Here is a 22,708-nt window from a genome sequence, read left to right as displayed (position 1 = left end):
GCACTCAACTAAAACTGAAGACTGGTCTCCCTCCAACAGTCACTACATTGGCTCACCATACCCTACAGAATTAAATTTAAACTCCTCACCCTCACCTTTAAAGCTCTTAGTCAATCTTCCCCTCCCTACATCTCCAATCTCATCTCTACCTACACTCCTACCCGCCCCCTCCTCTCTGCCTCTGACCGCCGCCTCACTACTTCACTGATCACCTCCTCTCACGCTCGTCTTCAGGACTTTGCCCGGGCTGCTCCACTGCTGTGGAACGAACGTCCACGTTCCATCAGGTTAGCATCTACTCTCAAAGGCTTCAAAGCATGCCCTTAAGACTCATTTCTTTATTCAAGTCCATCAGTCCTCCTAACTTTCTTGTCCTGGCTCTCTCCCCTAGTTAGTACCACCCTTTATGTGTCTCCCCCTTCCCTTTAGGTTGTTAGCTCTCATGAGCAGGGCCCTCTTTCCTTGTGTGCTCCTTTTGTTCCTTCACCCTCTGTACCTCTTGGCCTGCTTCGCTAACCCTGTTTTCCCTGTTTTATTAAGCTTCGGCCTTCTTCTTGCTAATTTCTACCATCCCTTTCACTATCTGTCAGATATAATCTGATTTGCATTACCCTGTCACCTGTGTTTGTATATATTTGTGTATCATGTTGTGTCTTGGTTCTGTTTTCTGTATATGTAATGTACGGCGCTACGGACCCTTTGTGGCGCCTTATAATGATAATAATAATAGACTGCAGGGGGATTGCAGAGGGGGAGGGGCTTGTCAGCAGCATACATTAACACAGTTAACTGGTTAACTGCCAAACTCCTCCTCCTCCGCACACAACCCCATGGTAGCAGTGTCCCCCAGATAGGATGAATGAGGAAAGTATGAAAAACTTATTTCTCCATTATCCAACTAGGGGACACTGGAATCATAGGGACTGAAGCTGCCCATATGGGAACCACTGCTGTGCACAAAGCCTTCTGTCCCAAACTAGTATCATAAACGCTAACAAATTGAAATGGTAGAACTTTGACCAAATACCAGGTGGCTGTCAGCACAGCTGCTCAGTCAAGGTCCCATGCCACTCTGCCCAGGAGGCACTCACCGATCTGGTAGAATGTGCCCTTACATTTTCAGAAACCAGCTTCCCAGCTTCAATATAAGCCTGTCGAATTTCTGAAGTAATCCATCTAGCAATTACCTGCTTAGACACAGACCAAGCGCTCTTTCGCACATCATAGAGAACCACCATGTCCTCTGTTTTCTGACATTTTGAAAGTCTAATAAAGCAGGCAGTCAGAATCCAGACATTAAACAAGAGATGAGATCACTACTCTTTGGAATTTTTGCCAGAAGTTCGTTTTTTTGCAGGTGCATTTGATCTTCTAGCTTCCTTTGAAAAAAAGACCAAAAGGACTGAGATCTGAACCTTTAAAGAACTAAGTGTCAGACTGCTGTCTAAATTCTCCTACAAAAACAGAAGAAGCTGGGCTAATTTAAAAGAGGTAGAATATCATATCAATCCCATACTATAGGATAATTTTTACTGACATTCTAGCTTCAATCATGGCTTCGACTATACTGTCAGAAGACAAGCTTAAGAATCATGGCTTCAACAGCCATGCCGGTAAAGCCGAGCATGCCGCCTTATAGGTAGAAGCTACGACGAGCCTACTATCATTTTGAGAATGTCCGTGTACCACTACATTCTTGGTCAGTCCAGTGCAAGTAGAATCACAAGTACACCTTCTCTGGTTACCATCTTTAGGAGCTGGGGAGGCTTTGCTTTCAGGGGGCGCAGGTAGGTTAGTTGAAAATTTCATGGCGTCTACCAGAAACACCTTTGCATCACTCGTCCTTCAGTGGAAACACTCCACCTTGTGGTTCAACAGCAATGTCTTTATGCAGACATCCGACTGCTCCTATTTGTTCACGATCTATAAAAACATGTATTGATGAAGAGACCATTCTCCAGGGGAGTAGGGAATTCCTGCCAAGAGTCTGCTTCACAGTCGTCCAGCACTGCAATGATCACCGATGAGATTGCTGCACCTAAAGCTTGGCTGCATTGGAAAAGGCGCAACCCATTTAGCAATATCCTCAGGGGGGAGATTAGACTGCAGCCTACGGGACACCTGGAACTTCCGATTTAGCAACTTCCAAGCCTCACCCAACTAATCATCCAGGTGGGAGAAAAATGGAAGAGAGTACTTTTCGACCTCCGTTTAAACAGAGAAGACTCCACAGCCTCAGGAAGGTTTAACACAAGGCACACTACACATATCAATTCCTCCACCCCTGATGGTCAGAGGGGACTTCCACATCTAACCCAACAAGCTCTTTGCCCTCCTCCTGGGAAGAACAGTCAGAATGTCATTCCCAGGCTGTGGGTCCAACACCATCCTGTGTTCACACAAGGAAGATGGCGTAGTGGATTCAAACATCCTCTCTAAAGAGAAGAAAACTAAACCAGGCTTTGTACCAAAGCCACTAGACCTCTGACCCAAGCTGGTTCCTCTGAGACAACTGCCACAGTACCTGTAGGACCTTGGCCTAGTGCTAAAGGCATGGAATCCACCAGACTCTGTGAAGAGTGTGAGAGAACCCAGATGGGAATGGACTATATGAGCATTTTCGACCATATGCAGACTTCACTTTGTCAGAATCAAAGCCCACAGAAGCACACTATACCCGATGCAGACTGGCAAACACATCAGACACAGGTAAACATTGTAATAAAAGCCCCCTTCGCTTTAGGCCTTGAGGATCTCCCCCTATATGAGGACATGCTAGGCACAGATAGAAGTTTCTCTGCAGCCATGCAGAGAGGCAAACAGGCTTGAAACATTACCACCACAGGTGATAACCAGGGGTAAAAACAAAACAAAAAACAAACCCCCCTCCCCCCCCCCCCGCCCCAAAAAACCCCCATTACATTCACATCAAAAAAAAAAAAACAATACCAAGTTAAACTAACAGGCACTTGATGTCTGGGAACTGAAAGCAGATGCTTTTCAGTCAACCTTTTAATTCTATCGGCTCTTCATCGCTACATTGGTTATTTTACCGTCAGGAAAAAAAAAACAACCAATAAAAGGCAACTACCACCATAGCACGCATAGCCTATAGATGTATAGTACCTGTGAAATAGCTTCACTCTCCCAGAGGCTTTATAAATGTATCATTAGTAGTTCCTATCTTCTCAAACTCACCTTCTTCACCATCCACCACGGATATTTCCTCATCCATCATTAGGGGATCCATCTAGAACAGCATAAGGTCATAAAATCAGTATCAGACAAGAATCCTCATTGGTAAAGCACCATATATTGTTCTCATGACAAAACAGTCCCTCTCAGCTCACCTCGTCCTCAGGATCTTTCTGGACATGGAGTGGTCTATATTCTGGATCTTCAATATCTCTATCAAAGTCTCCGCTGAGGGAATTGAAGGAGTTTGCAGCATGTTACAAATGCAAATACCAATAAAATCGATCTCACAATCTAGTTACACTGAATCAATCCAGTTTTAGCTGGCCTCAGAGCTCACAAGGTGAGAAGATAGTTGAACTCAGCCGCCCCCCAGCTCAGAGCCTACACGGTCCTGGCTGTTGCGTCGATATTAGCATGGCAACTCATCATTGGCCACACCACATGCATAATCTGTCATATACAATTATTTAGATTTCTAGGAACAATTTTCACCTCTCAGGTAGTTCAGCAAAGTCTTGTGCATGGTGCTCAGCCGCAATTGCCTGCTCATCGGGCCCCCCCACTTTCTCCAAAAAGCAAAGTCCCGGGTCAGCACGCATGGTGTTGTACTTTTCATAACCTGCAACAAGAGTGAATGAAGTCCTTACAAGTATTTAAAGAGAAAATTTCTCAAGATCAACATTTTTAAATGCAATCCACTAGTGATGAACAACAAAACAATTAAACAGATTAGGAGTACAATTTAATTTAAAAATGGGTTAGGAGTATGTGGCTGGTACATTCTGGCACCTCCTATGTGATTCCCTAAAATAAAAGAATTTTGGTGAGGGGTAACATGATGTATAGCCAGAACAGGTATAGACACACCAATTTTAAAATCAGGTACATGTATTTTTGTTTTAAATGCGTTTAATATTGTCTAGTAGTCTTGCTCACAATATCAAATGTCTTAACTTTAGCCAAGGTTAGCATAGCTAGAGAATGGATGGCATCTAATCCTCCCAGATTTGGGGAATGGATTTCACTAGTGAACAATAAGGGGGACACATAAAAAACACACAAGTTGTATTTTGAAATTTGAGCAAAATTGTTGGACAGATGGAATGAATCTTGTTAGGTTATAGGTCAGAACATGATCTCCAAACAGCACAATAGCTCATTGGATATTTCACAGAATATGTTGCTCGTATATTAAGTGTTTCAATAAAGCAGAGAGTAGAGACGGCAGTGTATCACTGTCCAATATTTCCTTTTTTGAATAAAATCCAATTTACTGTAAGCATGAAAGGCAAGTTGTGCATATTACTGTGGTATCTCGTAGCTATATATGGTATACACTGGTATATAAACTGGTAGGTGAACCTTCGACTGTACCTATGCTTTTTGTTTATACTGTTTTGAATCTCTATTCTATAAAATTCAATAAGACACGATTTAAAAAATAGGTATGAGTAACAGAATAAATATCTTAAAACAATAGTTCAACATAAACCAAATACCCAAACTCACCATGTTTAAAGACGCCTATGAGCAGAGACTTATCAGCCTCTCTGTCCCACCAGAGTGAAGGAACGTCTGCCTGATCAACCTGAGGGACCCATATATCAATTTCCCTGTAGTGAGGAGTCACATATTAGCACAATAAAGGTCCACTCTAGTTGACAACAAAACACATGCCTGTAAAAAGCCAGCGTGCCCTGACGTTTCTTAACGATCAACTAGGGCTCCTGTGTTGGAAATGGGCAGATGGAGGAAGGGGAAAAAAAAAAAAATATATAATAAAGAAAATACCCCCTGCCATGCTTCAGGGGACAGCAACATGCTTGTATTTAAATACAATTATATCTCCTGTGTACTTTGGGAAGATTATTTAAAATAAAAAAAAACCCTACAGGATATATACAAGGAAGAATTGTGTAGCCCAACTCTATCATTGTGAACTTCCTCCCTCCATTCTGTGTCCTAATATTTCCAGGCTACAAAAACAGAATACGTTGGAAGGGTACAATATATCAATATATTGCTTGACAAAGAAAGCGTAAACAGAGACATGGAGGGGAGGGGGGGTTATTTTCTACTCCCCAAAGAATCTATTTTCCAACTCCAATGGGGGAGACTGACATTCGGGTATAGTGAGTGTATCTGGAGTAAAGGCACTTTAATACTCAAATATTTAAAATGGCTCTCTTCTCTCCTACTATGCCTGTTCCATGTTCAGTTTTTTTATTTGTTTAAATAAAAGCTCAAAGGAGGGCCAACACACACGTAACAATAAACAACGCAAAAGTACACATCAACCATAAACAGCTAGAGCAACAGGAGAGAGAGCGCAGTGTTCCCCAAAAGATTAGAGAAACGGATTTTACAGCAAGAAAAAAAAAATAAAAAAAAAAAAAAAAAATCCTTTTTCCTCTCTTGCCACTAAGGGACACAGACACATTGGGGACATACCAAAGCAGGCCCGAAGAGAGGGATTGCTCTGAAACAGCTGCATGTAACACCTTGCTCCTAAAGCTAGCATCCTGAGATGCAAAGCTTGTAGAATTTAGAAAGTGTGGACAGACGACCATATCACAGCTAGTCACAACTGTTCAGCTGAAGCACCGAAACGCACCGCCCACCCAAAGCCCTGGTGGAATGAGCCTTCAAGCCCAAAGGTACAGGCTGAGCTGCCTGAACATAAGCCAAAATGAATTGTGGACATAAGCCAAAATGAATTGTGGACATAAGCCAACGGAGCAATGGACTACTTAGATGCTGACCAACGCTGCTTGTGGGCATCATAGAGGATGAAAAGGTCATGAGACTTACAAATAGAAAAAGTCCTATCGACATAGCACCAGAGGGCCCAGACCACATCCAGAAGACGCAAGGATTTATCAGAAGACTGGGACCGAAGACAGAAAGATGGAATAACAATTACCTGGTTCAAGTGAAACAGAATAAGCAACTTTGGTACAAAGGAGGTTTTAGTGCAAAGCACCATATCAAAGTGAAATACCAGAAATGGGGTGTTGCAGCACAACGCCCCAAGTTCAGACAAGCAACGAGCATAGGAAATGGCGAGTAAAACCACCACCTTCCAAAGTCACATACCATAGATCAGCAGAATTCAAAAGGCTCAATGGGTTACTTAGCAAGAGCCCTGAGCACCAGATTAAGATCCCAAGTTCAACCGGATGTACAAAGGGGAAGCTGAGAATGTAGAACCTGCTGCAGGAAAGTCTGGACATCCCTCATAACTGCCAGCTTGCGCTGAAAGATGATTGAGAGCGCCGAGACCTGCAGTTTTAGAGAAGACAGATAGAGGCCCTATCAAGACTGACCTATAGGAAAGATAGAACCCGGGACAGACTAAAGCAAGAAGTGTTAAAACTGCCAGAAGCGACCAGGTCTTATGCTGAAGCAAAAGAACACTTTCTGACACACTGTGTCAAAGTCGAGACCCAGGAATCACATCCTTTGAGTGGGTATCAAGGATAACGTGGGAAGATTTAGAACCCAACGATGAAGTTCCATAAAATTAACAGTAAGGTAAATGTGTTGTAAAATGACACATGCAGACAGAACCTTTAACAGGTCACCCACGTAAAGCACAATAATAATTCCCTCTGAAGGCAGAATGCCAGCCATAACCATTGTGAAAACCTCTGGGGCGAAAGAAAGACCAAAGGACAAAGCCCTGAACTGATGATGCTCCCTCTCTGACTGCAAAACAAAGGATGACCCTGTCAAATGGGAATGTGGAGGTATGCACCCTTGATGTCGAGGGATGCCAGGAACTCCTCCTGGTCCACTTCCTCAATCACAGATTGCAAGGACTCTAAAACCCCAAAACCTGTACTTGCTTGTTGAGAGTTTTGAGATTAAAGATTGGACGAAGTGAACTGTTGAGATTTGGAACCAGAAAGAGGTAGGAGTAAAACCCCTAACATTGATCCAGAGATGGGACAGGACCAATCACGCCTGAGGCCAGTAGCTTCCAGATGGCTCCCTTTAGCTCCAACCTCTTCAGGTCACACAAGGGCAGACCTGTGGTGAAGAATCTATCCGGGGGTAAAACTATGAGGTCTATGACAGCTGCGAGTCCCGATCCCCTGAAGTCGCAGCTTGCCACTGGTCCCGGTATTGCAGTAAATTGGATTCAACCACAGAATCATGGCAGGCTATTACAATCATGCTGTGGACTTGTCCGATGGCTTGGGAGCTCTGTGTCTGTCTGAGCCCGGCCCCCTATGGGAATCTATCCTGTAGGACGGAGGCCGAATCCATTCTAAATGAAACGACCCGCAGGTGAAGATTTAACTGTTCGTGAATCAACACTGGCCTGTAAGAGCCATCCGGCTTCTGGACCAAAAAGAGGTCGGAGTAAAACCCGAGTTTTTTTTGATCTTCCAGAACTTTCACAATAACTCCCTGCGAAAGAAGAGAATAGACGCAATTGAACATTGCCTGTCTCTTCTGTGGATGGCATGGAAAACGGGTTACAAAAACCCTTCGAGGGGCTGGTCCCACCAAGTCTATCATTCTTTTAGCTGCTACAGCCGTAGCCGATATAGACGAAATAAATGCCGAGCTCTGGGCCGCCTCAAACATACCGAGGCCTCCTTAGGAAGAAACTCAGAATCCTGCAAAGCCGACGCCAACTGACCAGCCCACGCTTCCATCGCCCTAGCAATCCATGCAGATGAAAACGCGGGCCTGAAATTTGGACCCGCTGGCGTATAGAAAGACTTTAGACTTTGTTTCTAACTTACGGTCAGTGGGGTTTTGTAATGAAGCTGCCCCTGGGACAGGCAGCGTAGTTTGGCGGGCTATCCGCACCACTGGGGTATCCACCCTCGGCACTTGTTCCCAACGGGTCCTATCATCCTCCTGCAGAGGATATAACGACCCAAACCTCTTGGAAACAGCCTGACAAAAAGTTTGCTGTTCCTAAGATGCTTCTGCATTCCCTCAACTCCGCAGAGGGAGAAAAACGGACCGCCTGTCTTGATGCCTTCTTGAAAAGACCCCAGTCTGCAGACCTAGCCTCTTCCAACTCTAAAAATCCCAAGGTCTGATGCATTGCCATAACCAGGTCATCCATATCCTGATATCTTGGACTCTTCTCTGATACCGCCAATGCAGAAACAGAATCTTCTAACAGTTCACCTTCCTTCTCTGAGGATCCAACAGTTTACCTTCCTCCTCTAAGTGGGATAAAGCTAGAAGAGGATTAGCTGATCTATGTCTCCTATTTTTAGGTAAATGCCTAGGGTTCTCTAATAATTGGTTTAACCAATCTAGACCCTTTACCAACGATTCAGACCAGGCAGGCGCCCCGTAAGGGGAGATGCCCGAGATAAGGAAGGAGACTGTCCTACTACTGAGGTAAGAGAGCCGGACATCTGCGTAGATGCTCCCAAACAGAGAGGCTAACATTCCGAAAGTAGAAGGTAGTACAGCAGCTACCAGTGGAATTTCAGCCGGCTTAGAAAGCAGTTGTACCAAAGTACTAACCCCCTGCGTCAGGAGAGCCGCCCACTCTGGAGCCTCTGTTAAAGTTATGGCGCTAGCTTTTGGCTGCGCTGCCACAGAAGCCCCTCCACAGTCAGTACAAAGCACCCCTGGGTCCTGTTGTTCACTAACTTAGTGTTACACTTAGAATGTCCTAGAAAGGTAAAGCACCAAGAGCCAAATATACCTGTTCTAACAGAAATGAAAAACCACCATACAGCTATTCCCTGCTGCCTTGTATGCCTCATCACCCGCAGCAGACCTGGCGATTTTGCTTCTTTTTTAAGCAGAATCACCTTTCCATCCAGCCTCCATCAGCGCCTTGCAGTCCGGGACCAGTGAACCAAGTTCCTCCTCCTTTGCTGAAGAGGGGACTTTGTTCATTCCAACATGTCCCCCGAGGCTGACAAGGTTACCGGCGCTCTAGGCCCGTGGCAGCGCCTGTATCCTGTAACTTCCATGTGACAGCGGCTTGTATAAGCCGCTTGTCACACTGAGAGAAGCCCTTGTAAAGTCCTCATCAGCTGTCAGCGCGAGCCGTTTGGCTCCCTGCTGACAGCAGCTTCTCCGGACGAGTGTGCCCTGTTAAAACAGAGCACACCTGTCCCTCTTCTGCGGAAAAAAAAAAAAAAGAAGTTTAAAATAAAAGTTAAATCCTACCAGCAGTGAAAAACCATTCACGGCACGCAGCTACACATACACAGCCGAACTCCTTTGGGTACCTAACACAAACTGAAGTTACTGGGGGGTTGGCAGGGGAGGGGTCTGTCGGCAGCTCTTAGTTAACTAGTTAAGTGCCAAAACTCCTCCTACCCCACACAACCCCATGGTAGCAGTGTCCCCCAGATGGATGAAAGAGAAAAACCCCCTACTCCAGAGAACACTTTAAAAAAAACAACAAAAAAATAAAATAAATGATGATGGCTCCCATGAGAGGGGCACAGCGTTTGTGTTAAAATGCCGTTACTCCAGATCCACCTATTTTACCCAAAGTGTTGCAGTGTCCCCGACAATGGCAAGAAAGAGAAAGATTATTTGTCAGTCAATTCTTGAAGTGAAAAAAAACTCACCTGGCATCCACTCCTCCCAGCACCTTCATAGCCTGGTTCCCGATCACTTCCTGTCTGAGATAATACAACATCCGGACACGCAACAGTACCCTACAGGGGCACAAATGAAGAGTAAGTTGTATGGCACTTTTTTTTTTTTTTCTTACATTGAATAGCAATCATGTTAATCCACAGGGCCATATAGTTAAAATATATTTTAACAGGTTTAATGCAGACAATCTACACAATGACAAAACTCCATAATAATTTTGAACAGCACACTTCTTAGTGGGAGAACATTCAATACACTTAAACACATTAAACCTAAATTTTCTATTAACAGAGGCCCATATGTCCTCACTTGTTGCACTGGTGCTTTAGATGCTTCTTGTAGCCCTCATCATGAAACATAGTGTCCGGATTGTACTTGCGGATCCAGTCCGCTTTGTGTATGTCAAAGCTGCTTTGAGATTTCACTTTCTTGCCCTTGCGTCCACGAGGGACAGGAATGGAAAGACCTGAGTATATAAAAAGATTAATATAAGCCAACATATACACATTTTCCATCATGTCAGTAGAATTAGAGATTGACTATGAAAATCATTGTAATTACCAGAGTGGTTCTGCAGCTGTTTAGTTTTGCCGTTCTCTGCAGGGGTGATCAGGTCCCAGATAAAACTCTTTATGTTCTCATCTCCCCGATAATGTAACAGACAATATACTAAGATGGCTCTGCAAATTCTCTCCACATCTCGTTCCATCATTCCACGTTTAAAGCGGCCATGAGCTAGTATGTCCCGCCAGCGACCCCATCTAATAAAAATCAGGGTCATTTTAAATGGTATCTTTTTTTGATTGAATCGAAAACAGCTCCCCTCCACACACTCAACTATGGATACAACAGAAGCTCCTGGGAGAGTACGGCTCCATTACATAGCCAAGTGGTACATTATAGAAGTTCAGTTTAGCCGCTTACCCATATACTAGTAGATGTTTCTCCACACGAAAACAGTCTGTACGGCCATAACCGTTTTTGCGATCCTGACGCCGAGCACGTGGACGATCATCATCATCACTTTCTAAGTCTGAAAACTCTACCATATCATCATCCTTGTTACTAAAGTGTCGAGTTTGTTTCCTAACACGGGGTGTGTCTATTACAAGTGTGTTCTGCAAGACAGCAAGAGAATGGTTAAGGTTTCCATTATAAAGGAAGACAATGGGAGCCAGTTCAAAATGATGGGGGTGGATTCCAAATATCTGTCTTTCTTGTTCTTCTAGTGAGAAACATCAAATGGGGCCAATTATAAAGCAGGTGCACAAAACTACTGGCTTCTGATTAGGCTACAAGTGAATAAGAGGGGGCTCAGTGAGTGGTAAAACTGGGGTGATAAAGAAGGAATTCATGCAATCAAAGGAGGATGGTGACGAGAGGGAGCAAGATACTATATCAAATCTATAGAGTTTAGTCCTACAGGCTATGTTTCATAGCATAACAAGATTAAAGAACCAAGTCACCTAAATAACAAATACTTTTAAAGCCTTTGAAAATCTGATTTATTTCATAAGCAAATATGTTTGGTCCACATGGGAATGTCAGATGAAATTCAGTATGCAAAATAATATTGTCAATCCTAATAGCTACTTCATATTCATGCCTCATTAAGTTTGAAGTTAAAGAACTTCCTTTTCAATAACTTTTTAATTTAAAAAAACCCATTTAATTAACACTTCACGCTGCACCTAGCACCGGTGATTTAACCCCTCCGGCGCCAGGTATTGACCCTGCCGGCGCCGAAGTGCATTTCAAGATATCCGCCACACGAGTATAGCGGACGGTACTTGGAACCCGGCCACAATCAATCAAGTTTTCCAAAGACAAATTCCCTGTACCCAAACCACTAATTCCTAAATAGAAGACTGACTGACCGTGACCTCTCCTTGAAAATCGAAAGGACCGAAACTTGGAAATCTTGGGTTTTGAAGCATTAGAGGGACGAAAGTTACTCTTACCTTCTGCTGCCTGACTGATAATGGGGTCAAGCTGAGGGCCAAACAAAACACTCCCAGAAAAGGGAATTGTTACAAGAGCCTTTATAGGCTCTATATCAGCCTACATCACACTTAAGCCAAACAGTCCAAGGAACAGAGATTACAGAGACAGATCTGTGCCCAAATCATTCCAGCGTCGCCTCCCCCAAGTAGGCAACCGTGCATGCTATCTGCTGACAGAAGTCAGGATCCTCAGATAATAAAAATTAAACAAATGACTAATACAGCAGCCCTAAAAACAACGCGAATCGCCAGGCACTAAACTTAAACAGATGCCTAAACAAGAAGTGTAAGTGGATAATTTCTGAATCATTTTAAAGCTTCTAATAGAGAATAGAGAAATTGGAGACGGACACAGTACTTCTAAATAATGTAATGAGTATATAATCTAATAAGCTAAAAGCAAAGCTCTGCACCCAGCTTTAGTCCCCTAAGCACACAAATTAAAAAAGGGACCCACCCTCAAAGCCCATTGGGGAGGGGACACTGTAATCATGGGGTATAGAAGTGCAGATAGGTGCTTGGGCACTTTGAGAAATCTCTCCCCCTCTATATCCCGTAGCCGGTTGAAAATCAGTGAATTTTCTAAGCCCTACAGGAAAGAGTAGCAAATGAGAGGGAGAGAGAGAAAGGAAGACAACACAAATGAAAGAACCAGAGCATAAAGGGTGGGTATCCAGTCTCGCCAAATGGATTTTGAGAAAATAATTTGAGTAAAGTAGAAAAATGCTTCTCTCCAACACATCCAATTGGGGGACACTGGGACATCCCAAAGCTGCCGGTGGGAGGGAATGTTCCAGAATTACGGTGCGCAGAACTTTCAATCCACAACTAGCATCTTTAGACATGAAAAAACTTGTAAAAGCATGGACAGAGGACCAGTTGCTAGTAGCTCAGTTGAGGTCCCATGCCATGCCACCCAAGAGGCAGTCATCAATCTGGTAGAATGTGCACTCCCATTATTAGGATCTCTATTCCTATGTACACCTATCTAATTACTGATGTGATCCATCTAGCGATAGACTGCTTGGATGCAGGCTAACCTTAACCTCTATTTTGAGGATCATACAGGAATAAATCATCATCTGTTTTCAAACACTGAAGTCCTATCAAGGTATGACTTCAGGGCTTTAACATCCAACAAGAGAAAAGGTTCCCCCTCTTCAAAAGATAAAGCACGGCTCAAAGTCAGAATAACAAAATCCTGATTGAAGTGGAAAATAAAAACTAATTTAGGCTTAATGGGGGGCTTTGACCGTAGTACAGCCCTCTCTTCATTTAAAAATGAAACATGGTGATTTGCAGGACAGAGGTCCTAATTCTGACGCTCTCCTTACGGCTAAAAGAATCGCTAAAAGAAAAAGTTGCTTTCCCACATAAGCAACCAACTCTACAGACTTAAATGGTTCAAAAGTAGGATGTTGCAATGCTGTAAAGACTAAAATTAGATCCAAAAGGAGTTAGGAGGATGAATATATGGAGTTTTTCTTTTGCTGGGGGTGTTGCATATACAAAGAAAAAAAAGGCTGTACTTCTCATAACAATGCTAGTTAACTCTGGAGAGAGCCCGACAGGGCTGAAATTTGGAGTAAAGATCCAACTCTCTGACATCACCACAATGACCCTGCTACCATCTTGAAGACATCAGTGTACCACGATATGCTTGGCCAGCACAGGGACACAGGAATCACATGAACACCCTCTCTTTATACCTTCTTTAGAACCCTTTGAAGCATTGCTACCAGAAGAAACAGATAAGTTGGCTGAATTTTCTAAGAGACCAAGCCAGAGTGCTCTTCCGCTTGAACCACCGAGGCCAAAATAATGGTAACAATAAGATCAGCATCTAAGATCGCATCACCCAGATACTATGAATGCCTCCCCGATACAGCCAAACAAGCAATTAATTATGACCATGATTTGCCTTACTGTAGACCTTCAAAAAGCTGTTTTGAGCACTTAACAATTGCTATCTTGACCCAGGCCAAAGCCAGGATGGATTTAAAGAAGGCCCCAGCAGCAACATAAATAGACATTAAAGGAAGATTTTTACTCACCATAAAATCGATTTCTCTTACTCCATTGGGGACACTGTGAGATATTGAGTGTAGTAGGAGGGACTAGGAGTTTGAGGAACAAACAAGTTGACAAGTGCCTACATTCCTTCCCTACTAGGCCCCTCCGATCCAGCTCAGACCTCAGTTTTGTATAACCAAGTCCGGCCCAGTCCTGTCCTGGTTCACCTCTTACCTTACTCACCGTTCCTTCTCTGTCACCACCTCTGGGTCTCTCTCCCCCCCATCCACCCTTCCAGTCGGGGTCCCTCAGGGCTCTGTTCTGGGACCCTTACTCTTCTCTCTATACACCTCCTCCCTGGGTGAACTCATCAGCTCCTTCGGCTTCAGCTACCACCTTTACGCTGACGACACTCAACTATACCTCTCCTCTCCTGATCTCTCTCCCTCCCTCCTCTCTAGGGTGTCCGCCTGCCTCTCTGCCATCTCCTCCTGGATGTCCTCTCGATTCCTCAAACTTAACCTTGCCAAAACTGAGCTCATAGTTTTTCCTCCCTCTCATACCCCATCCCCTTCTGACCTCTCCATCACTGTCGACAACACCTTTATCTCCCCTGTCCCCCAACTTCGCTGCCTTGGTGTCATCCTCGACTCCTCTCTCTCCTTTGGCCCCCACATCCTCTCTCTTGCTAAATCCTGCCGCTTCCAGCTGCGCAACATCGCTCGCATCCGGCCCTTCCTCTCCCAAGATGCCACCAAATGCCTTATCCACTCTCTGATCATCTCCCGCCTGGACTACTGCAACCTCCTCCTCACTGGCCTCCCCCACTCTCATCTCGATCCCCTTCGATCCGTCCTTAACGCTGCAGCTAGGCTTATTTTCCTCTCTCGCCGCTCCTCTTTTGTCTCCCCCCTCTACCTAGCCCTTCACTGGCTCCCCTTCCCCTTCAGAATCCTCTTTAAGCTCCTCACACTCACCTACAAGGCCCTCGCCAACTCCACTGCGCCCTACATCTCCACCCTCCTCTCTATTCATGCTCCATCCCGCCCTCTCTGTTCTGCCTCTGACCGTCGCCTCTGTTCCCCCCTTATAACCTCCTCCCACGTGCGTATCCAAAACTTCGCCCGCGCTGCCCCCCTCCACTGGAACAAGCTCCCTCCCTCCATCAGAACTTCCCCTAATCTGTCCAGCTTCAAACGGGCCCTAAAAACCCACCTTTTTCTTAAAGCCTTTCTGTCTCCCACTTAACTTCCTACCTTATCTTCTGCCTCTGTCCCCCTACTCTCCCTCTCTCCCCTGCGTCTCTCTGTCTGTCCACCCCTCCCCTTAGATTGTACGCTCCTCTGAGCAGGGCCATCTCTCCTCCTGTTTCCACCACTTCTAACTCTGCTCTCCAGCTACTTAGCCCTCCTCCTCGAGGGTCCTCCACCCCACGTCCACTCTCGCTCCCTCCTCCCCCCTGGGGGTCTCCCTGTCTTCCGCGCCCTCCTTCTTGGGCCCCGTCGTTTGCGGATCCTCCCTCCCCCTTCCCCGCCCTCTCTAGCTGTGCATTGAGCGTACTGGGTTGCTGTGTTTACTGTACTGTGCTGTCTCCCATTGTATTGTGATTTTGTTTGTCTCTGTACGGCGCTGCGGATGCCTTGTGGCCTTGTGCCTTATAAATAAATATTAATAATAATAATATTAATAACCAAGCCAGGAAGAAAGGTGAAGCAATACAGAAAATAGCACCAAAAACAACACTACTTTCAGAGCAAGGGAGGATGCGCAGTGTCCCCAAATGAAGAGAAATCGATTTTACGGTGAGTAAAAATTCTTTTCTCTTTTCTACCATTGGTGGACACTGTGAGAGACATTGGGACATACCAAAGCTGCCTCTAAGGGAGGGATTGCTCTGGCACAGCTGCGCACAACATCCTGCAGCCAAAGCTCGCTCGGATGCAAAGCCATGCCAAGAACTGTGCAGAAGATGCGAACGTTGCCACGGTGCACAACTGCTCCTGTGAAGCACCCTTACGTGCTGTCTACAAAGCGCCAACCCCCACGGAGAGTGAGCTTTAAAAGTCACATGAACAGGATGAGAGTCACAAACCGAATCCAACAGAATGGTGGAAGAGATGTAGCGAGCAAGAGACTATTTGGAAACTGGCCAACCCCGCTATTGAGCGTCCAAAAGGACGAAGAGGACACTAGTCTCACGGACAGAGACAATGTGGTCAAAAGCACAAACCACATCCAGCTGATGAGGAGCGTCACACAAAAAGGGAAAAGAATAAGAGAATTCTTAAGCACAAACCCCTGCGTCAAGTGAGATGCAGGCACTATCCTCTGAACCAATAATGAACGGTGCGACGCACCGCTCTATCCTCTTGGAGAAGTAAAATGTGGGAGTGCAATTCACACTCCCGACACCAAAACCCTGCGAACCAAGGCGATATTCAAGGGATCACCCCTACCCTGGGATGACAATTTCCCAAAATCAGAGGGTCAAGGGAGGCCAAAGGAAGCGCTCTGATGACAAGATCTAGATTCCATGGCTTCACCTCACCAACCAAAGGGGGGCTGAACCTGAAGAAAAGACAACCTCCCATGATCCTGTAAACCAGTGCTAGATGGAGAGCACTGGAGGCTGCACTTTGAGAGAACCAAAGTGCGGTCTCATATTGGAGCCAGGTAGCGAAAGAAAACAACTTGGAGAGCAAGCACAGAGACGTGTGAAAGCATTGTGATTCACACCAAACGCTGTACAATTTCCAGACCAATGAGAACGCGTGCGGAAAATGCTACACAGGCTGTATTCAAGGTACCCAGAAGCCTCCTGCGAAGAATCTCTTACCTACGACCCTGGTCTCCAACAACGCCATGGCACCAAGCTAGACGAGATCAAAAGAGTGGCAGGAAATTTAGGGGTTGTCGGTCAAATATTCTAATATATCTATGTATATAAACACTTTGTATATTTATTGTGCTTATTCTTGTTGTCAATCTCAAATAAAAATGTAAAAAAAAAAAAAAAAGTGTGGCAGGAGAGGCCCCTGAACTATAAGATCTGCCGGAATTGGATGGTGGAGTCAGCACCAGCCTCCGAATGTATGAGAATCATGTTCTGCGAAGCAAACGAGGGTCCACCAGGATAGCTGAAAGCAACCCCCTTTAAAAACTCTCTAGCGCTCACGAGAACATGAGACATGGAAGAGACCGGTACACCAGTCCGAAGATCCAGGAAAAAATCCTGGCATTGGAAAAATTTTACCTGAGGGTCTTACAATCCTGAGCAGTAAAAGGTGACCTGAGAATTGAGTATGGACGCCCTGGTCTTTCACATTTCCCTCGGACCACGTGTTCCCTGCTTGAATGTACAGATACGCAACAGACGTGGCATTATCTGACAGAATGTCTAGAGGTCTCCTGATTAGGAACAGCCGAGTCTGACGCAACACCTTGTGCAGCTGTGAGCTCCAAATTTGAAGGAACAGTTCTTTAGGGAGGTTCAAAATACATGGAACCCTAAGGATCCTATTAATCCACCTCCACCTAACAGACTAGCAGCTGTTATGACCAGGGTTCAGGCCCTGGTGAACGACTGACCTCACTCCTGACTTATTTTGGCTAACCAGCACAAGAAGGACATACGAATGGGTTAGGACAGATAATATCTGCGTGTCCAATAACATGGGAGTCAGAACCTATCTGGAGAATTTCCCTCTGGAGATGTCGGGAGTGGAGCATGCAAACCTTACTGCCTAGAATATTGGTAACCTGGTTTCAAGAAGCCTCATGCAACTGAGAAAAGAAACTTCTGTCTGCACCAGGAGCATCCTGGTCCTGCGCTGAAGTGAGAGGGCCCTGTTCCCTGGTAGGAAGACCCTGTGGGTCACAGCATAGAAGATGAAGCATGAGAAAAGCATCTGCTGTGGTAGGAAGAGTGAGGAACTGGGTAGGTTCCGAACACAGTAGAGCACTTCCAGGAACTGGATGGAGATCTGAATCGGAGAGTGAAAAAAAGCTGAATTTAGACCCGGTTACACTTCTTGTCAAAGAGACCATTAGAGAAACCTCTCTATGGCCATGTGGGCAGCATAGGGATAGCAGAATAAGTGATTGCCTATTTAACCTATTTTCTCTGCCGGGAGAGGAAAAAGATGAAAAAAAACTGCACAACCTATAAATTGTTTATTTGGCGTTTGCCAAAGGTCAGACCCCATGTGCATCCTAAGAGGAGATGGTTTCTTAAATAGGGCGGGTGCAAATGGAAACGCAGACTCACGTTCCGCGAAGGTTAAAATGAGTCTAATGCACGAGCAGAGATTATCCATCCAGTGAGTGAATGTGGAATGCTCAGAGATCAATGTTTTTGTCTGTAAATCCAGACTCAATTAGCCATCCTCTGGTGAGGAATGAACCATATTCTAATCCTGACTGTTTCCCATTTTGAAAAATAAAACTATGCTTATGCCCATCCTTTGAGGGGAGGGTCTTTTAAATAGGGCAGGTGCGGAGGGAGCCACCGGCTGAAGTTCTGCAGAACCTAAAGTGTGTTTGATGCTTAGGATGAAATTATCCACCCCGTGAATGGATGTGGAATTTTCTGTAAAAACGAGATCCCACTAGCGATTTCCCATGCTTACCTCTGAGATGGTTAGCAACCCTGTCTCTGTCTGTGTGGACTCAGACTGGGATCTTGGCATATCGCTTCCGTCCGGAAATATGTGCTTGCCATTGGTATGAACTGTGCGGCCTGAGTGTGTGGGTGGGTGTGAAGGTGTCCCTATCACCACCTTAGTGGGTTACGGCCAATGATGCTGCCAGTGATCTAGGCCAGACCGGCTTAATCAGCTGCTAAAGCCTAATTGGAAGCACATGATTCACATATGTTAGCATCATAAACTGCACATCTGGGTTATGCTGTCCAAAAGAGAATATAAAAATTACATTTGGCACATGTGTAATGCCGCACGGACGTACCAGGAGGACTCAACCCTTTTTAGGCATAATGCAATGCTATAAAAAGGGTCACAGAATAAATCTGTATATCATGCTCTTGGCAAATGGATAATGTAGTACAGACATACCAGCGGGTCTCTTACCCCTGGAGGTCCCTTTTTTTTTTGACAAAATGCAATACTATGGAGTGTATAACAGAATAAATCTGTATCCAATTGCTTTTGGCACATAGATAATGCAGTAGCAACATACCAGTGGGTCTTTTACACCTGGAAGTTTCCTTGTGTGACACAAAGCAATGCTAGGAAAAAACGAGTTACAGAACAAATCTGTTTTATCGTTTTGTAACTATATAATGTATATCTGTGTGAAATATATATCTCTCAAAGCACAATTAAACATCAACAATGCAGATAAGGATACGGAAGCAAAAACAGTGTTAGAAGAGCGTATACTGCACCAGTATGCTGTGGAAATGGCTGCCGATCGAGAGCCCATGCTGCTGGGGGAGGGGAAGTTCCAACTCCCTGGTTCCACTGTCCAGTCTGCCACTCTGCATTGCCGAACAGCCCTAGAACATGGCTGTCGGCTGCTTGTACCAAGCGCTTGGCAGAGTTAAAGTGCCCAGGCTGCCGCGCTATGTCTTCAGCGTATCGCCTCCTATGGAGTGCGATCGCTGACTTCCCCCATAGAAGTGATGACTTCAGTTCCATGCTCGTTTCCTAGGGGCACAATGCCAGTAAATGTCGGGACGGGCAGAGAGGCTGTAATAGCTTCACTCACGGCTGACCTGCATACAGCTACTTTGTCTGCCTCCTTATCAGCAGACTCATAATATATTGACCCTGCAGCTGCTCTATATCTAGGGAGAGATTTGCGAAGGGTGAGTCAGCTCAGAAGCTGCTGCCTCCTCTGTAGGGACCAGAGTGAAGGGAGCCTCGGGCTTTACACTCCCCTGGGTCTTTGTTCAATCCTTGCACTGCACCAAAAGAGGGAATAAAAATGAGAGTGAAAACCTATAACTATTAACAGTATAGGCAGGAGCCTATACCGAAGCAACCTATCTCCTAGGCACTTAGAAAAAACTGAGGTCTGAGCTGGATAGGAGGAGCATAGTAGGGAAGGAGTGTGAGAAACAAACAAGTTGATAAGTGCCTAAACTCTTAGTCCCACCTACTATACCCAAAGTCTCGCAGTGTCCCCCAGTGGTAGGAAAGAGAAAATTGCTTAGCATATTCTATCAGTCAAATTTTAGCATGGCTGCATCAAGAATAGGAATGGTTGTGGTTTTTGACAACCAAACTATAGAGGCATGCACTTTTAGCAGAGATTCTCTACCCTCTACTGAAAATGGATAAAATGATTTTAATCTGAGCAAGACTGAACATTAGATCACATTTGCTCCACATCAGCAAGAACCTCATTTAGTTGAGAGGACAGAAAAGAAAAATACGGTTTCTTTTCTCTTGAAGAAACATCAATAGAGACAGGTTATTCTGTCTTGAATATGGAGGGTGCGTAGTACAGCCACCACCAAGTAATCAACCCCATGTTCTTTAAAGGAATCCTTGCCAAATTATCAAGATTTGTCTATGTCTGATTGGCAAGCAACTTCACCTTCAGCAGAAAGGAAAGATCAGATTCCTTAGACTGGATCAGAGCAGTGTTATGTACTACCCTGGTCTAGCAGAAGACGACAACTCAAATTCTCTTCAAAGAAGAGGAAACAATGACTAAAGCCTTGTACCAACTTGGCCTGACTCTGGGCCCATATCAGCTATTCTCTGGAAATAGGGAGCAGGTTCTGTATCTGAGAAATTGAGGGGGGAGATGAGGGAACACTTTACTTGCTCCTCATCATCATCATCATCATTACTATTTATATAGCGCCACTGATTCCGCAGCGCTGTACAGAGAACTCATTCACATCAGTCCCTGCCCCATTGGAGCTTACAGTCTAAATTCCCTAATATACACACACAGAAAGACAGACAGAGAGAGACTAGGGTCAATTTTGATAGCAGCCAATTAACCTACTAGTATGTTTTTGGAGTGTGGGAGGAAATTGGAGCACCCGGAGGAAACCCACGCAAACACGGGGAGAACATACAAACTCCACACAGATAAGGCCATGGGTGGGAATTGAACCCATGACCCCAGCGCTGTGAGGCAGAAAATGCTAACCACTTAGCCACCGTGCTGCCCCTACTCAGCATATTTGGGCTATTTGCGAGCAGGCTTAGCTCTGCAAATGAAATGGCAAATGATTTAGCCCAGACTGGTTTCACCTCACAGCCGCACATGATATGCAACAAACTCTGCTATTGCTCCTTTAGTCCAACATTAAAAGAAAAAGGGAGAATAAATGGACAGGTACCACAATAGGAGCAGAGTGAACTACAATATAGTCAAACACCACATAAAGAAAACTAGAAAGAACACCAAATACACACACTATTACTTCTCCCTTGGGTAGGAGATCTAGATTAGTTTTTGCTGTGATTCTGTGTCTGTCAGCTTTAAGCGACCTTTACGGTGAGCGGAAAAGCCAGCAGAAGGCTGGAGAGCAGTTTCTGATGCAAAGTCGTAGTAGTGACATTTTCCGCTCTGCGGAGATATTTACAGGAGAACAGGAGTCAGTAAGAGGTCAATAGAAACTTCTTCTCCCTTTCCAGTCGCTCAATCAGTGAAGCTGTCAGACAGCTCTATACCCCATGTTTCCAGTGTCCCCCAAATCAACTCATGAGAAATTACAATTTTCACTTGTTTGTATAGAATTGTGTATTGACAGAAAACCATTAAAATCATCCTACATTTCATGTAGTTATATTTATTTTGAAGCAATCTGCAGGGTTTTAAGATTTGATTTATTTGGTTTTATTACTACAGTACATGGCTCTATTGCAGATTTAGTTACAATGATTTTGAAAATAGAACAAAACAAGTCTCGAGAACACTTCAACTCACCTTACTGTTAAGAAGATCTAGGTCTAGATCCGCTTTTTTTGCCCACTTCTGCCAAAAGTTAGGATCATCAAGTGAAATATCTGTCCTGTTCTCAGAGGCCACAAAGCTTGCCTGACAAAGAAAGCCAACAAATTTATTCCATAAGACAAAAAAGCATAACACTGGAAAACATACCACTTAGATTTACAGCCCTCACAATAATTTGTGCCAGGACTAAAAAAGTCAATTTGGGCAACATTGCATTACATTATAGCATGTGTTGAAACAAGAAAAATTTGAAAAAAACAAAAACCCAAATACTTTTGAACCCAAAAAGCAGTTAATTAGGCGCTAACAGGTAAAATATCATAAATTACTTCACCAACCACTGCTACAATGTACAGCAGATACTTTTTCTGCCAGATGTGTACAAGAACTAAAAAAAATGTAGAGGAGCGCTGGTTATGGTGAAATATTAATTCTCATATTTATTAAAAGTAAAACAATTTATAAATAAGAGCAGCATGGTGGCTCAGTGGTTAACACTACTGCCTCAAAGCACTGGGGTCATGAGTTCAATTCTTGACCATGGCCTTATCTGTGTGAAGTTTGTATGTTCTCCCTGTGTTTGCGTGGGTTTCCTCCCACACTCCAAAAACATACTAGTAGGTTAATTGGCTGCTATCAAATTGGCCCTAGTCAATATCTCTCTCGCTTTGTGTGTGTATGCTAGGAAATTTAGACTGGGACAGGGACTGATGTGAAGGAGTTCTCTGTACAGCGCTGCGGAATTAGTGGCGTTATATAAATAAATGATGAGAATATATCTTTATCCATCCATTTATATATAATATATAGATATTATATATAAAAACAAAATAAAATGTATATTCCCCGATTGTGGCAAATTCAAAAGCAGTTGTTGAAGGAATCCCATTAATTAGAAAAATATGACAGTTCATCAAATTAGGCAACAATTCGAAGCTTGGTTTATATAACACACA

At 44.4% G+C, this 22,708-nt stretch overlaps 1 protein-coding gene and 1 non-coding gene across 6 annotated transcripts in view; both read right to left on the bottom strand.

The window, feature by feature from the left end:
• The window catches only part of CHD8 (chromodomain helicase DNA binding protein 8), a 111,874-nt gene that overhangs the window by 37,145 nt on the left and 52,021 nt on the right, over window positions 1–22,708 (bottom strand). For all 5 annotated transcript variants that reach the window (XM_075212078.1, XM_075212115.1, XM_075212097.1 and 2 more), the window contains exons 21-29: window positions 21,726–21,836; window positions 10,723–10,916; window positions 10,360–10,559; window positions 10,108–10,264; window positions 9,768–9,857; window positions 4,708–4,811; window positions 3,691–3,817; window positions 3,351–3,423; window positions 3,199–3,250 (exon numbers count right to left, since the gene is read on the bottom strand). In XM_075212078.1, the coding sequence (XP_075068179.1) occupies window positions 3,199–3,250; window positions 3,351–3,423; window positions 3,691–3,817; window positions 4,708–4,811; window positions 9,768–9,857; window positions 10,108–10,264; window positions 10,360–10,559; window positions 10,723–10,916; window positions 21,726–21,836 (1,108 nt within the window). The remainder of the gene's footprint in view (window positions 1–3,198; window positions 3,251–3,350; window positions 3,424–3,690; window positions 3,818–4,707; window positions 4,812–9,767; window positions 9,858–10,107; window positions 10,265–10,359; window positions 10,560–10,722; window positions 10,917–21,725; window positions 21,837–22,708) is intronic.
• On the bottom strand, window positions 3,520–3,632 carry LOC142137235 (small nucleolar RNA U6-53/MBII-28). Its single transcript, XR_012687879.1, has one exon. It is a non-coding gene; the product is annotated as a small nucleolar RNA U6-53/MBII-28 (small nucleolar RNA).

This window comes from Mixophyes fleayi, chromosome 1 (genome assembly GCF_038048845.1).
Source record: "Mixophyes fleayi isolate aMixFle1 chromosome 1, aMixFle1.hap1, whole genome shotgun sequence".
Classification (NCBI taxonomy): domain Eukaryota; kingdom Metazoa; phylum Chordata; class Amphibia; order Anura; family Limnodynastidae; genus Mixophyes; species Mixophyes fleayi.
The sequence above is the reverse complement of the archived record's forward strand: the minus strand, read 5'-3'. Positions and strand labels throughout refer to the sequence as shown.